Below are 14287 nucleotides of genomic sequence, written 5' to 3' on the forward strand. Positions count from 1 at the left end.
TCTCCCAGGGGCACAGGCACGCACCATGGCGATGTTTTCCTGCGTCACAAATTTCAGTTTGTTTTCCATTCGACGTAAGGCATGGGACAACTCCTCATTCTTCCTACTGAGGCGTTTGTTTTTGTCCAAAATGGGCTTATACTGACTTTCTGCTTCTCTGAGACGTTTCAGCTGAAAGAGAAAAATAACGCCTCTGGAGCTTTTTCATCAAATATATTAACTACTTTCTGTAACTATCACGCTAGAAGTATTTTCTCCTGATGCAAAGCAGAACTGATCAAAAACTCTCTGGATTTTCCATTGGGAAGAGAGCATTCCCACACAAGAAGATTTGTTGTAGGGAGCCCCCAATGTGCGAATAAAATGCTTTGACTCTAATGATTCTAGAAAGCTGAACAAATGCTTTATTAAGCTTTATTATATTACACTAATACTATATATTAAAACTGTACTGAAAAGATACTAAAGAAAAACTCGTGACTGTCTCCAGACAGTCACAACACAGTTTTGACCTAATTGGCTAATCAATCTAAACAACCATCACCAGAGTCCAATTAACGAATCACTTTTGGTAAACAATCTCCACAACACATTCCACATGTGTCAAACAACAGGAGCAGCAAGTAGAGATAAGAGTTATTTTCTCTGAGATTTCTCTCTGCCTTTCCCTTGGAGAAATCCTTTGGAAAGTTATGCTTGCTGCTCTCTGTGAAGAGAGCTGTGGCTACAATGAGATATTCTGCCTGTGTAGCAAACATTCAATGTGGGGAATGTACTTATTTTTAAAAAGAAGTACATATAATTCCAGCTAATGACATTTTAAAAATGCACTGCTGCACAAGCCAAGAGGGGAGTGACGCAGCCCAGCCCGGGCACTGAGCTGAGCAGGAGGCAGCAGGAGGCAGCCCCTCGTTTCCAGGCAGCACAGGAGCAAACCCAGGGCGCTCCTGGGGCAGGGCACACGTCCCTGGCCCTGCTGCACTCACCAGCTCGTTCCTCTCCTCCGACAGCAGCGCGTTCCTGTCCTCCAGCTTGCGGATGATCCCGCTCAGCTCCGCGATTTTCAGCTGGAAGCGCCGCGCGTCCTTTTCATCCAACTGCTGTTCCTAAAACAAAGATCAACTGCAAATAACTGCTCGTAAGTGCGCACGCAAGAGCACGTTGGCAAAACTCAAACTTTTCCTTATCCCGAATGCAAACACTTTAAAATGTTATCGCGCAGAGCGTAACCCGTGGAACCCAAGTGACCATGGAAAGCTGCAGGGTGAGGCGGACGGAAAGTCAGGAGTGGAAATGGAACAAAGAATGCAAATGCAGAGGTGTGTATATGCATATGTATGTGGATATGCATATGCAAATACAAGGTCACAAATGTGACAATACAAATGTGCAAAGTTTACAAATGGTAAACTTGGAAACAACAGAAAATATCAAAACTGAAGGCCGTGTTCCAATGGTGCCACTGTTGAACTGAGAGCTTCAGACACATCGCCCACTCTGAGGACTTGGTCATGAGAAACTGGTATTAAAATTACTGAATGGGGAAAATCCACGCAATTGGGCATTGAATAAGCTCTTCTTCCAGAAAGCTGCGGCCCTTATGGGGTCCTGAAGGGTCACTCATAAGGCTACAGGGGTAGCACTTTAATTGAGTGAAAGCGCTTCAATCAAATTAGAAATGAATAGACATATAGGTAGATGTGTTCTCATTCAGAATCAGAGGAGTTACAGCTACTGACAAACGTGACAGACTTTTCCCCTTCTCTAAGACTTGTTCTGGTCTTTGGCAGAAGTTGAGTACAACTAGAGAGAGGCAAATTAGTGCCCACAAAAAAGTGCTGGTGGCACTTTTGGGAGGTCTAGGGTTCCTCATTCAACAGGTGCAGGAGAGGCTTGGGCCAAAGAATAAAACAGATTGGTTTGCTCAGGTATAAGTTTTACACTTGTACTGAGACAATCGAGGCTGTCGCAAAAGAAATCTTGATGAGGATCAGCAATGAGGACGACGTGCACACGTCAGAGGCACGAGGGCAGTTACCCGAGGGCTCTTCTGGGCAAAGGGGGCCCCAGCAGGAGCGGCCAGAGTTACACTGCAAAAGCCACTTTGAGGGGTGATTCCAATCCAATGCTCTGGCTGTTGCAGAGGACAAACAGCAGAGGACAGGTTAGGAGGTGTTTGGTTCGCTCTGTGTCCTGCTGGCAGTGACACTGCCCTGGGGTGCAGGTTCCATGCTGCCCTGCAGTGCCTCCATCCCCTCTGGAACTGGCCTCGTACGTCTGCTCCCCAAGCCCCAGCGCCTCCGAGAGCTCGCACACAAACAGCACTTGGTGAGAAATGCATTTGCATCGTTTGTTGGCACAGTCGTGTCAAACTGTCAAACTAAGGCGGGTGGCTGAGCATGGCACAGTGAGGAAAAGGAGAGAAAGGACAGAGCAATTCCACCCTTCTGACAAAACCAAACCAAACCAAACCAAACCGACCGGGAAACAAAAAGACAGAAAGCAAAAGCTCTCCCATGGCGAGGTCTGATTGGAAATCTCAAGGGTTTGGGCACACAAAAGCCAGAGCACGAGCAGGCGCCTCGGGAGCCCTGCACAGCCATGGGACAGCTCTTGCTCCAGGGTGCACTCATCAAGATTCTGCCGCTCGTTTGGTCGCTCGTTTATGTGAAACCACGTGGAAGTGCTTACGGGGCTTCCCGAATGATCTGAAGCGTCTCCTGCACCACTTGCATAAGGAAGTTCCCGCTTGGGGCTGCTCAGATGCCGGTCAGACTCTTTGAGCTGGGACAGTTGTTCATCTAAAGCCTCCTTTTGGAGCTGCAGTCTCTGAGCGTGCCCGGCTCGCACCCCTAACTCTCTCTCCAGCACGAAGACTGCTCTGTCCTTAAACTTAATCTCCTCCATCTACAAGGAGAACAGAACACAGTCACACAGGGCTCGGTGGCACCCGAGCACCCCAGGGTGGCACAGTGACAGTGAGCACTGGGCACAGCACACTGCCCTGCTACCCACAGTGACAATGAGCACCCCAGGGTGGCACAGCACTGCTGCCCTGCCACCACAGTGACAGTGAGCACCGGGCACAGCACTGCCCCTCTCCAGGGCCACCCAGCAGGAAACCCCTCCTTCAGCAGGCAGCTGGCAGTGCAATATTGGGAAACAGTCTGAAATCCTATCACCACTTCAGAATATCTGAACAAAATTAAACATTCTCATCACACTTGGATTGCTTTACTCAAACACTTTAGAGATTCTGCAGCATTTGGCTTGGATGTCACCTCTAGGAAATGTGGATTAATAATTTTTAAAGAAAGATATTGAAACCTCTCTATCCTTTAAATTTTCAAAATTCCTAGAAGAAATATGAATTTTTAAACTTTTTTTTAATGAAAAGTCTTCCTTGTGAGCAATTCCTTTTCCATGAGAGGATTTTTTACACATAATAAACATTATGCAAAATCACAAAGTGCTAAAATGACAAATGCCCAGTGACCTCTAATGCTCTCCTTCCCTGTTTGCCTATGCCAAGGGGCTGTGCACATCCTGTGGGATCAGCCAGGATCCAAACCCTGGGGTCTGGCTGGAGTTCACCAGGGTGGGTGGGTCCTGCCAGTGAGGGAATCCCTGATCCCAGCCCAGTGAAGGAAATCCCTGATCCCAGCCCAGTGAGGGAATCCCGGATCCCAGCCCAGCTGATCCCAGCCCAGTGAGGGAATCCCTCATCCCGGCCCAGTAAGGAAATCCCTGATCCCAGCCAAGTGAGGAAATCCCTGATCCCAGCCCAGTGAGGAAATCCCTGATCCCAGCCCAGTGAGGGAATCCCTGATCCCAGCCAAGTGAGGAAATCCCTGATCCCGGCCAAGTGAAGGAATCCCTGATCCCGGCCAAGTGAAGGAAATCCCTGATCCCAGCCCAGTGAGGAAATCCCTGATCCCAGCGCAGTGAGGGAATCCCTGATCCCAGCCCAGTGAGGAAATCCCTGATCCCAGCCCAGTGAGGGAATCCCTGATCCCAGCCAAGTGAGGAAATCCCTGATCCCGGCCAAGTGAGGGAATCCCTGATCCCGGCCCAGTGAAGGAATCCCTGATCCCGGCCCAGTGAAGGAATCCCTGATCCCGGCCCAGTGAGGGAATCCCTGATCCCAGCCCAGTGAGGGAATCCCTGATCCCAGCCCAGTGAGGGAATCCCTGATCCCGGCCCAGTGAGGAAATCCCTGATCCCGGCCCAGTGAGGAAATCCCTGATCCCGGCCCAGTGAGGGAATCCCTGATCCCAGCCCAGTGAGGGAATCCCTGATCCCGGCCCAGTGAGGGAATCCCTGATCCCAGCCAAGTGAGGAAATCCCTGATCCCGGCCCAGTGAAGGAATCCCTGATCCCAGCCAAGTGAGGAAATCCCTGATCCCAGCGCAGTGAGGAAATCCCTGATCCCGGCCCAGTGAGGGAATCCCTCAACCCGGCCCAGTAAGGAAATCCCTGATCCCGGCCCAGTGAAGGAATCCCTGATCCCAGCACAGTGAGGAAATCCCTGATCCCGGCCCAGTGAGGGAATCCCTCATCCCGGCCCAGTAAGGAAATCCCTGATCCCAGCCAAGTGAGGAAATCCCTGATCCCGGCCCAGTGAGGAAATCCCTGATCCCGGCCCAGCTGGGCGGGGGTGCTGCCCACGCTGGACCCCCCCGTCACAGCCCGAGTGGCAGAGGTTCCACAGAAAGGCAGCAATCACTCCCATCCCCATCCCTCAGGGCTCTGCCAGCTGCTCTCAGACTCCACAAACACAAGATTTTTGCCATCGGTTTTTGGGATTTCAGACATTTAATTTCAATGGTCAGTTTTTGAACCTGGCCTGCTTGAAATAAGAACACTTTGCCTTGCAAGAGCTATGATAATACTTTTATCTCTGCTTTGTCTATAAACCTGGAAAAAAATGACACAGGCATCAACAGTCACTGCAAGGACTTTGCTTGCAGTAATTGTAAATGTAGCTCACCCAGGGCAGGTGCTGGCAGGTCAGCCAGGTACCAGGAAAGCAAAATGGAAAAAATGAAAGGGATTTTGGGGGCCATTGACTCACAACCCTTTCAACAATGTCAGTGAAGGCAGCATCTGCTGACTTAGAATGAAACAAAGACATAGGTGCTGCAGAGCACCTGAGGTCTTTCTGCTAAATGCCTCATGAGGAGAAATCTACATGGATGCACAGGTGAAAAGATAACACATCATCAAATGATTATTTGTTTAAAATAAGCAGCATATTGGGTAGTTGATTCTTATTCATATAGAAACAAAGACATATTACAACAAAGGCAACACATGAAATTGGGAGGAACAAAGAGATGAGAAAACACAAAACATTTCACAGCATTTCACTAATGCCTTGTTTTCCAGAAATAAAGAAATCCCTAAACATAACCTTCATAGACCACAAGCAAACCTCAGCATTGACATCTTCCCTCACCTGAGGACATTCCCATACATGACACATGCCCAAGTTTGGTGCCTGCAGCCCCTGACAGACAGAGACAGCACGGATGGGAGAGAAAGGTGTGCCTCAGCACGGGGGGAGAGGAAGGAAAGGCAGAAGGGGTGCTCAGAACTCACTGGCAGTGCTGCAGGTCCGTGGGCACGCTGCCCTCGGGCAGGGCCAGCCTGGCCTCATGCTGGGCTCTGCTGGGCTGTACTGGTGCTGTACTGGTGCTGTGCTGGTGCTGGACCAGGCTCTGGCTCCTGTCCCTGCTCCCACCCTGGTGCTCCGAGCGGGGAAGGGGCGGCAGCGCAGGAGCACCCACCCGCATACATACATACATACATACATACATACATACATACATACATACACACCCACCCATCCACCCACCCACCCAGCACCTGCATGCGCCCGCTGCGCTCGGAGCTGCAGGAATCCTGATGAATATTTATGTGTCTGCTGCTGCAGGCAGCCCCGGCACAGCTGGTGCCAATTACAGAGCAGCAGCACCGTGCTCAGGGAGCTGTGCTGCTGCTGCTGCTGCTCCTCGCTGCTCCTGCAGCTCCAGCCTTTGAGCCGTGACTCTGTCATCGAAGTTATCATTGCCATCCTGTTCTGACCCAGGCTGAGGGTCCTGGCTGGGGTACCTGTCCCTGCCATCTTCCTGGGGCCCCTGCCAGCTGACTGATGCTGTCCAAAATGGCCTTTGCAGGGGGATTTCATCTCCCTGCACCACTCTTGAGGCTGAGAGCCAGGGCCAGCTGAGCCAGGCACAGAGAGCAGCAGCCACAGGGCCAGCACAGCACCGGGGCCAGAGCAGCCTGAGCACACCCAACAACACCCAAAACCACCCAAAACCACCCAAAACCACCCAGCTGCCTTCTCTGTGCTGCCTGCAGTGCTGGGAGCTGTCAGCCCTGCTCCATGGGAACAGGTCATTTCATTGGTGCAGGGAGCCAATCTGATTCCTTCAAGCAGGAACTTTAAAAAGTTTGATTTTCAAAGGCAGTTTAGATAACACCCCGTTGAACCACTCTGTTCCCTGTAACTAAGACCATATTTATTTAACAGCTTCTACATTAAAGGCCATTAGTGGGGACTTCCCACGTGATGCAGCAAGTTTATTTAGGATGTGCATTAGGCCCCCATTCACTGTGCTGGGTGAAATCAATGCACCAGTGAGGCATGGCTAGAGGAAAATTTACTTACACTGCAGGATATTTGAACAGCATCAATAGAGCAGTTGGTTGTAAATTATTTTCAATATCCTCTTGATACAAATAAAATATTCTATGGAAAAGCTTTAACAGCCCAAAGTCTGAGAGAAGAGGAGGCTCAATAAAGGCAGGGGACACTGCAGGGCTGGCGTGCCAGTCCCTGCCAGGCCCTGTGGGGCTCAGGCTCAGGTGATGCTGTGCAGCATCCCCAGGGCAGGGGTCCTGCGGGGGTCTCTGCAGCCTGGTCACACTGCCAGCCCTTCATCTGGGGCCAGGCTGGGCATTTTGAATTTATTTGGGGTTTGGGTAACAGCTGATGACTTAGAAGAGGCCTGGATGGGTCTGTGCCAGGACACTGAGGCTGTGAAGCAGCACGGCAGACACAGAATGATGGTGACACCACACAGAGACCGAGACAAGACCCAAACACACACCCTGAGGGCATGGCTGTGTCCCCAGGCCCCCCTCAGGGGCTCAGGTGTGGGTCACACACCTCCCTCCCTCCTTCCCACGGGGATTTCCCCCTTTCCCAAGCACCACCACCCCTCCACCCTCCCCAGCCTCGCTATGGGATGTTCATGGGAGCCAGCAAAGGCAGGAGAAGGGAGGGACCAATGTGGATCAGGAGGGACCAAGGCGGATCAGGAGGGAAGGGTTGGTGAGGAAATAGAGGCATAACCCAAGACACATTACTGTTGTGGCCTTTCCCTGCCCAGCCAGGAGCCTGAGGGCTCTTCCTGCTAACCTTTAATGTGAACATATCCACGGGCTCTCACACGGATAAAGAAGTCTCTCACAAAACATCCTAACACTTTTAAAAACCACTTTGCCCTTTACTAGTAAATGCAAACACACCTGGAGCAAGCCCAGAGCCCCCACAGCCGCCCAGAGAGGCCAGCTATGATAATTTCCCCCCAGGAGCACGAGGAAAGGAGCAGGGAGCAGCACGTACCAGCCTGCGGATCTCGCGCTCGCACTCCCTCTTGATGCGCGTGATCTCCTCCTGGTGCAGGTGGTACACGCTCCGGATCTCCGCTGCCTTCATCTTGTCAGCCTGGATCACCATGGTCAGGGCCTCCTCCACCTGCTTCTTGGCGCCCTTCAGCTCGGAGATCTCCTGCTGCATTTTGATTTTCTCCACTTCGAAGCCCTTCTTGGCCTCCTCCTTGGCCTCGCTCAGCAGCACGGTCTTCACCTTGTCGGGGGCCCCGTCGCGCACGGCGTTCAGCAGGGTCTGCAGCCTCTGGATCTCGTTGTCCTTGATTTTGATCACTCTGAGCAGCTCGGCTTCGTGCTGCCTCAGGAGAGTTTCTCGGACAGCCTGGAGCTCTTTCATTTTGTCTTCGTGGAGTTTGACTTTGAGCTCTGTGACCACCACTGTGCTTTTGTGCTGCTCGTGCTCCTTGATCTGCTTCACTTCCTGGTTTTTCTCCCTTTCCAACTTGCTGACCTATAGGGAAAATCAGAAAAGTATAGTATTTTCAATCAACCAAATGTGATACCATGATACATTTAAAAATGGTACAGATGACTTTACAGTATTACACCTCAGTGCTGGTATGTCTGTGCCTACAAACTGGTGGTAGCAAAGACCTTCCTTTCACTGAAGGCTCATGTTTAATACACATTCAGGAATCAGTCAGCACCTTCTGAGCAAGTCTGAGTCCTTACTTTATTCTGCAGAAGCTCTCACGGCACATTACTCCCAAAATAAGGGAAAAACCAGATGCCCAGGCCATCACTCTGGCAGGCAGGCCAAACCTGCACGTGCACAGGCAGGGCACAAAAATCTCTGTGCAAGCTCCTGTGAAGCCCCAAACAGCTGCATTTTACCAGATGGCTTTTTAAAGTGATGAATTATTCAGCAGAAATAACTGACTGTACCTGACCACACAAGGCTCAAGTGATGTTTCAATTTAAAACCATGCCATAAACTGTAGAGAAGACATGGCCAGAAGTGGCTGTGAAGGACAGGGAGAAGGAAAACAAAGTCCTCTGCCTTAAAGTTGCAAATGCTGTGGCACAGCAACAGGATCAACAGATGTTCTATTTATTGATACCTGTGTGTCAGGTTCATGGTCTAAAATGCCTAATAGTGATGCAAATTCATGGAAAATTTCAAATTATCATTTTGTTCCTGCAGGGTAACACATTTCTATTCTGGAACTGAAAACCCCCAAAGTCTATCACAGTGGAAACTGATTTGGAGAACTGGGGAAAAGCAAATGAACATTCCTTGCTCTTGCTGAGAAGTGATTTGAGGGCAGGAGCTGCAAGCTCTTGGAGCTGGGGCTCCAGCCCCATTGCTGCCCCTCTCCCAAAGGCTGAGGGAGAAGCTGTGTCTCCTTGGAATCTGGGAATTAGCACAGGGGGCACAGCTGAGGGTTAGTACTGCACATCTGGGTGAGCACTCGGTCTGGAGGAGCTTGAGTGCAAACCCCAAACGAAATGAGTGTAAAAGGGCAAGAGAAGTGTCGCAGATATCTTTTTATGAAAATCTTTTCTTTGGGGTTTTTTCTTCCTCCTGAGAAGCTGGGAGGCCTCAGGAACAAAATGCAAACAGTGGTTGTTTGCTGTTGTGGAATGCAACAGGTGCATCTGGGATTGGTTTGGTGTGATTGTTTCTAGTTAATGGCCAATCACAGTCAGCTGGCCCGGACTCTCTCGATCCTGGCCCCCCTGGCCCCTCTGGACACAGCGAATGCGCTCACAGGGAGGGGAGCTGCCCACCTTGCTCTTCTCCTGCTGGAGCTCGATCTGGATGTCGGTGAGCTTGGCCCGCAGCTCCTCGTTGGCAGCCTGCAGGGCGGCCAGGGCGTCGGGCTTGTCCCCCCTGGCGCGGCTGCTGGAGCCCCTCTTGGCCATGCTGAGGGGGCCCTCGCTGCTGCTCGCTGCTCACATCTTCTGGGGCCTGCAGGAGGGACACAGACACAGGAGGGACCTGTCACCTGCCGGCCAGGGACACAGCACCCAGCACAGGGACAGCGGTCACCTGCCGGCCAGAGACAGGTGGGAGCTGCGTCCCCAGGAGTGTGCAATCATGGGCTGAGTGTGCAATCACAGGCTGAGTGTGCAATCACGGCTTTGCCCAGGCTGAGTGTGCAATCACAGGCCGAGTGTGCAATCACGGCTTTGCTGGGGTGGAACAGTCCTCTAAGACCATTCAGTCCAATCCCCACATCCACACGGCCTTTGCCTCCCTCCAGGGATGCCATCCCAGCTGGGCTGGACAGCCCTTCCATCCATGGAGCAGTGCACCCCACACCCAGCCTGCCCCTCCCCTGCTGCAGCCCCTTGGCCCATCCCCTGTGCCCTGGGAGCAGGGCCTGTGCCCCCAGCTGCACCCTGCTGCCAGGCAGCGTCCTGGTCCTTCATCTGGACAGTTATAGTCCCGGAGCCCACACAGGGCACAGGATGGGGAATTCAGCCAGGGCAGAGGATGTGGAATGGATACAGAGCAGAGGATGCGAAATTCAGACAGTGCAAAGAATGGGGAACCCACACAGAGCAGGGGATGTGGAACCCACGCAGAGCAGAGGGAACCCACACAGCACAGAGGACATGGAATTCAGAAAACGGAGAGGATGTGGAACCCACACAGAGCAGGGGATGGGGAATTCAGGAGGGACATCCACCCACCAGTCCCCGGCCCTGCCACAGCTCAGAGGCAGCCACCACTGGGAAGATTTTACTTCTATTCTATTTTCACAGAATCATGGAACCACAGATGGTCATACCACAAAACGTGCTCGTATTTGGGAAAACATCTCCAACCTTTTCAAAGCAATCCTGTTGAGGTGGGTGGCAGTGCTCCTGGCTGGTGACCCTCAGGGCCTCGCTCTGTCCCTCATGGCCCAGCCACAGCAGAGGCACTGTCCCTGTCCCTGTCCCTGTGCAGGCTCAGCAGGGCAGGGCACCTGCAGGGAGAGAGGAACCATCAATCACAGCAGCAAAGCAGCAACAGAACCAACCTCCAAACAACAGCATAATTTAAAAAAGCCTGGTTTGAACTCTAGGAGCAAAATCCTGAATGTGCCAGGGAGAAAAGAGCCGAGGGAGGCAGCTGCTCTGGGGGTACAAAAATGGGATACAAGGCTGGCAGAGGGCAGAGCTGCTGAGAGCCAGAGAAATCATGTAGGACATTGGGTCAGAGGGGAGCATGGAGGATGAGACCTAGAGACACAAGTGGGAAATAAAATAACACTCCTGGTATTAACTGTCCAAACCAAGGTGGCACAAACAATCTCAGTTCTGCTGTTTCTCAGCCTGGTGCCTGACTTTGTAGCCTGGAAGTTTCTATAAAAAGAAACATGCTTGATTGGGCAAAGAAATAGAAATGAATTAAATTTTAAAGATATTGCCTGAGAAATCTGTAACATGAGTACATGCTCTTTGCATTTAAGATCCGTGCTGCTTTGTGCAAGCAGACACAACACACCAATGCAGATTTAAAGCCCCCTTTCTTTACTGATAAAAAATGGGGCAGCCTGTAGCCACAGGCACAGAGCTGTACCTGCTGCAGCAAAGGAGCCCTTTGTGCACATTACAATTATTTTCTTAGAGGATTCCCTCCAAAGGCAGGGGCAGAGCGAGCCAGGTTAGCAACCAACAAGCCTAAACTGCTTCCACATGAATGGCAGACAAATCATCATTTGAATGGCACAGGGATTTGAGAGAGTAATTGCTGTCAGGATTCCTTTGACAGAGCTGTGAGAATTTACATCTGTGTGCTTACAGAAAAGAAACTCAGGAGCTGGTACTGAGGAGCAGAGTTTGCTGGGTGGGAATTGTGTCTGAGGTCAATTTGTAGAACCACATATCCTGATACTTACAGTGTTGCAGCTTTTTAATTTTCTTTAAAATGTTATGAAGGTTTAATGGTGTGAATTGACACACTTCATGACAAGCAGCTGCTCGGATCATTGAACTCCAACTGCTGGCCCTGCACAGGGCAGCCCAGGAATGAGCACTGTGCCCACTAAACCTTGTCACAAATGTCACAAATGTCACAAATGTCACAAATGTCACAAATGTCCAGCCCCGAGGAGGTGATGGTGGAGCCTTCCCTGTGCACAGCAGTGGGGATGTGGTGAAGGATGGCAGAGCCCAGGTGCGAGGCTGCAGCCAGGTGTGTGTATATACATATATATATTTATTTATTTATATATTTTATATATTTTTATATATGTATATATATGTGTATATATGTGTATATGTGGTGCTGGGGCCAGCAGAGCTGGACTCGCTGTTGCTGTTCCCAGGCTGAGAATGGGAGCAGGGCTGAGCAGGGCACGGCTGCTCCCAGCGACAGCCATGACCTTGTGTGTGTGTGCAGGGGGACAAGTGCCATTGTGCGTGTGTGTGTGTGTGTGTGTGTGCAGGGGGACAAGTGCCATTGTGCGTGTGTGTGTGTGTGTGTGTGTGTGTGTGCAGGGGGACAAGTGCCATTGTGCGTGTGTGTGTGTGTGTGTGTGTGTGCAGGGGGACAAGTGCCATTGTGCGTGTGTGTGTGTATGTGTGTGTGTGTGTGTGCAGGGGGACAAGTGCCATTGTGCGTGTGTGTGTGTGTGTGTGTGTGTGTGTGTGCAGGGGGACAAGTGCCATTGTGCGTGTGTGTGTGTGTGTGTGTGTGCAGGGGGACAAGTGCCATTGTGCGTGTGTGTGTGTGTGTGTGTGTGTGTGTGCAGGGGGACAAGTGCCATTGTGCGTGTGTGTGTGTGTGTGTGTGTGTGTGTGTGTGTGCAGGGGGACAAGTGCCATTGTGCGTGTGTGTGTGTGTGTGTGTGTGTGTGTGTGTGTGTGCAGGGGGACAAGTGCCATTGTGTGTGTGTGTGTGTGTGTGTGTGTGTGTGTGTGTGTGTGCAGGGGGACAAGTGCCATTGTGCGTGTGTGCGTGTGTGTATGTGTGTGTGTGTGTGTGCAGGGGGACAAGTGTCATTGTGTGTGTGTGTGCAGGGGGACAAGTGCCATTGTGTGTGTGTGTGCAGGGGGACAAGTGCCATTGTCGGGGCCACGACAGTGATGGCCTGTGCCCCCACCAGAGTGGCCCTGGGCACAGGGACCAGCTGGGACCCGGGGCAGCTGCCAGGCCAGTATTTATCACAAACACTGGAGAAAACCATGGCACAGAAAGGTTTCCAATCCAGCAGCACTGTGCTGAGCCAGAAGCAGGCAGGAGGAGGCTCCTTTATGGATGAGGAGAAAGCTGACGGGCTGTTGGTTTGTCCAGTGTCACTGGAGAGGTGGCACTGTCACCCTCCAATCCAGGGTCACTTTTGGAAATCTATAAACGTTGGAGTCAGAAAATAAACTTCCCTTTTCTTCACCTTGAGAGCAGCAGTGTGAGCTTGTGTTCTTTGGTGTCCTTTAGTGACACTTTGCCTTCATTTTTCCAGTGAGTTACATAGAAGGGGCAGCTATCAGACACATCGCCGTAACAGAACAGAAAGGCCATGATATTTCTGATGCTGGGAGAATAGATGATGCATCTGATTCCTGGCATGTTTGATATTGAAAACAGCATCAATAATGCATCAGAGCTGCCTTGAGCAGGGCTCAGCGCTCCCTTTGCCTCCTGACTCGCAATTCAGACATCAAGACTAATTGGGAAATGTGTTTTCTAGGTAGTAGCTGCAGAAATGAATGTTTCACCATGCTTAAAAATAAGTGAATTAATCCCTACCCAGGGTACCAATATTTGAAAGCAGAACGCTGTTCCTACAAATATGGAACATTTCCAACGTCTGCTCAGCCCTGCGAGCACTGGTGTTCTCTGTTTCTGACAAATTGCTCTGATTTATTAGTTTAAACAAACCTTTTTGAGCCTCTGGTGCACCTTGAAATACTATGATAGAAAAAAATGTAATGGTTGAGTTCACATTTTTTCATATGAGTAATATCCACGTTCCATTTAGGATTGCACCAGCCTAGAGATCCAAATGCAAGAAAATGAGTTTTCCTCTGAAAAGGAATTTCATGCTAAGCCATGTAATCCTGTCCCATGCTGGAGCTGTGCTTTGGGCTTTATCCATATAAACATTTGTCATATATCCACAGAAACATTTGTCATATATCCACGTAAACATTTGTCATTTATCCATATAACCAGTGCATCACTCAGCTCAAGGTGAGAAGGAAACCTGTTGGGATTGCATGGCAAAAGGAGCGAGCACGCCAAGACAGGAACTGTCCTGCACACAGGGAGGGCTCTGTTGTGCATTCCCTTCACATGCAGATCCCAGCTCCATTCCCTTCCCTGGACATTCTATGAAGATTTATTTTTTCCTCTATGCGGTTTAGATTGAAACTAATTTGATAAAATTATTTTTTAAGTTATTTTAAATTTAAAATAAGTTTTAAAATTATTTTTGGTGACCCGAGCCAGACCTGCAGAGAGGCCCATCTGACTGTCCCCGCTGTTGCTGAGGGAGCTGCAGGCTCCCCACATGCCAAGGTAACACACCCTGGTACCCACAGCTGTGGAGCAAGTCTCCATTTCCAGAGGGGAAATAAACCACCAAGCAGTGCTTCCCCGTGTGAAGTGGGCTCTGAAACCCATCTTTCATGAAATAACATCTGCTTTAAATTCAAGATAACCCTGCCC

At 50.7% G+C, this 14287-nt stretch overlaps 1 protein-coding gene across 20 annotated transcripts in view; it reads right to left on the bottom strand.

Annotated features, from left to right (window-relative positions):
- Window positions 1-14287, bottom strand: part of JAKMIP3 (Janus kinase and microtubule interacting protein 3) — a 47514-nt gene that overhangs the window by 16797 nt on the left and 16430 nt on the right. For 9 of the 20 annotated variants that reach the window (XR_008483042.1, XM_054276756.1, XM_054276753.1 and 6 more), the window contains exons 2-7: window positions 10459-10601; window positions 9415-9595; window positions 7637-8134; window positions 2692-2907; window positions 987-1106; window positions 25-171 (exon numbers count right to left, since the gene is read on the bottom strand). Coding sequence is in view for 19 of the 20 variants with exons in the window: in XM_054276756.1 (XP_054132731.1) it covers window positions 25-171; window positions 987-1106; window positions 2692-2907; window positions 7637-8134; window positions 9415-9549 (1116 nt within the window). In the remaining variant the exon portion in view is untranslated. The remainder of the gene's footprint in view (window positions 1-24; window positions 172-986; window positions 1107-2691; window positions 2908-7636; window positions 8135-9414; window positions 9596-10458; window positions 10602-14287) is intronic. The other 11 variants (XM_054276759.1, XM_054276762.1, XM_054276755.1 and 8 more) reach the window with 5 other exon arrangements.

Source organism: Melozone crissalis, unplaced genomic scaffold, assembly GCF_028551555.1.
Source record: "Melozone crissalis strain CALT ecotype California unplaced genomic scaffold, PUWL_Pcris_2 ptg000019l_1, whole genome shotgun sequence".
Lineage (NCBI taxonomy): Eukaryota > Metazoa > Chordata > Aves > Passeriformes > Passerellidae > Melozone > Melozone crissalis.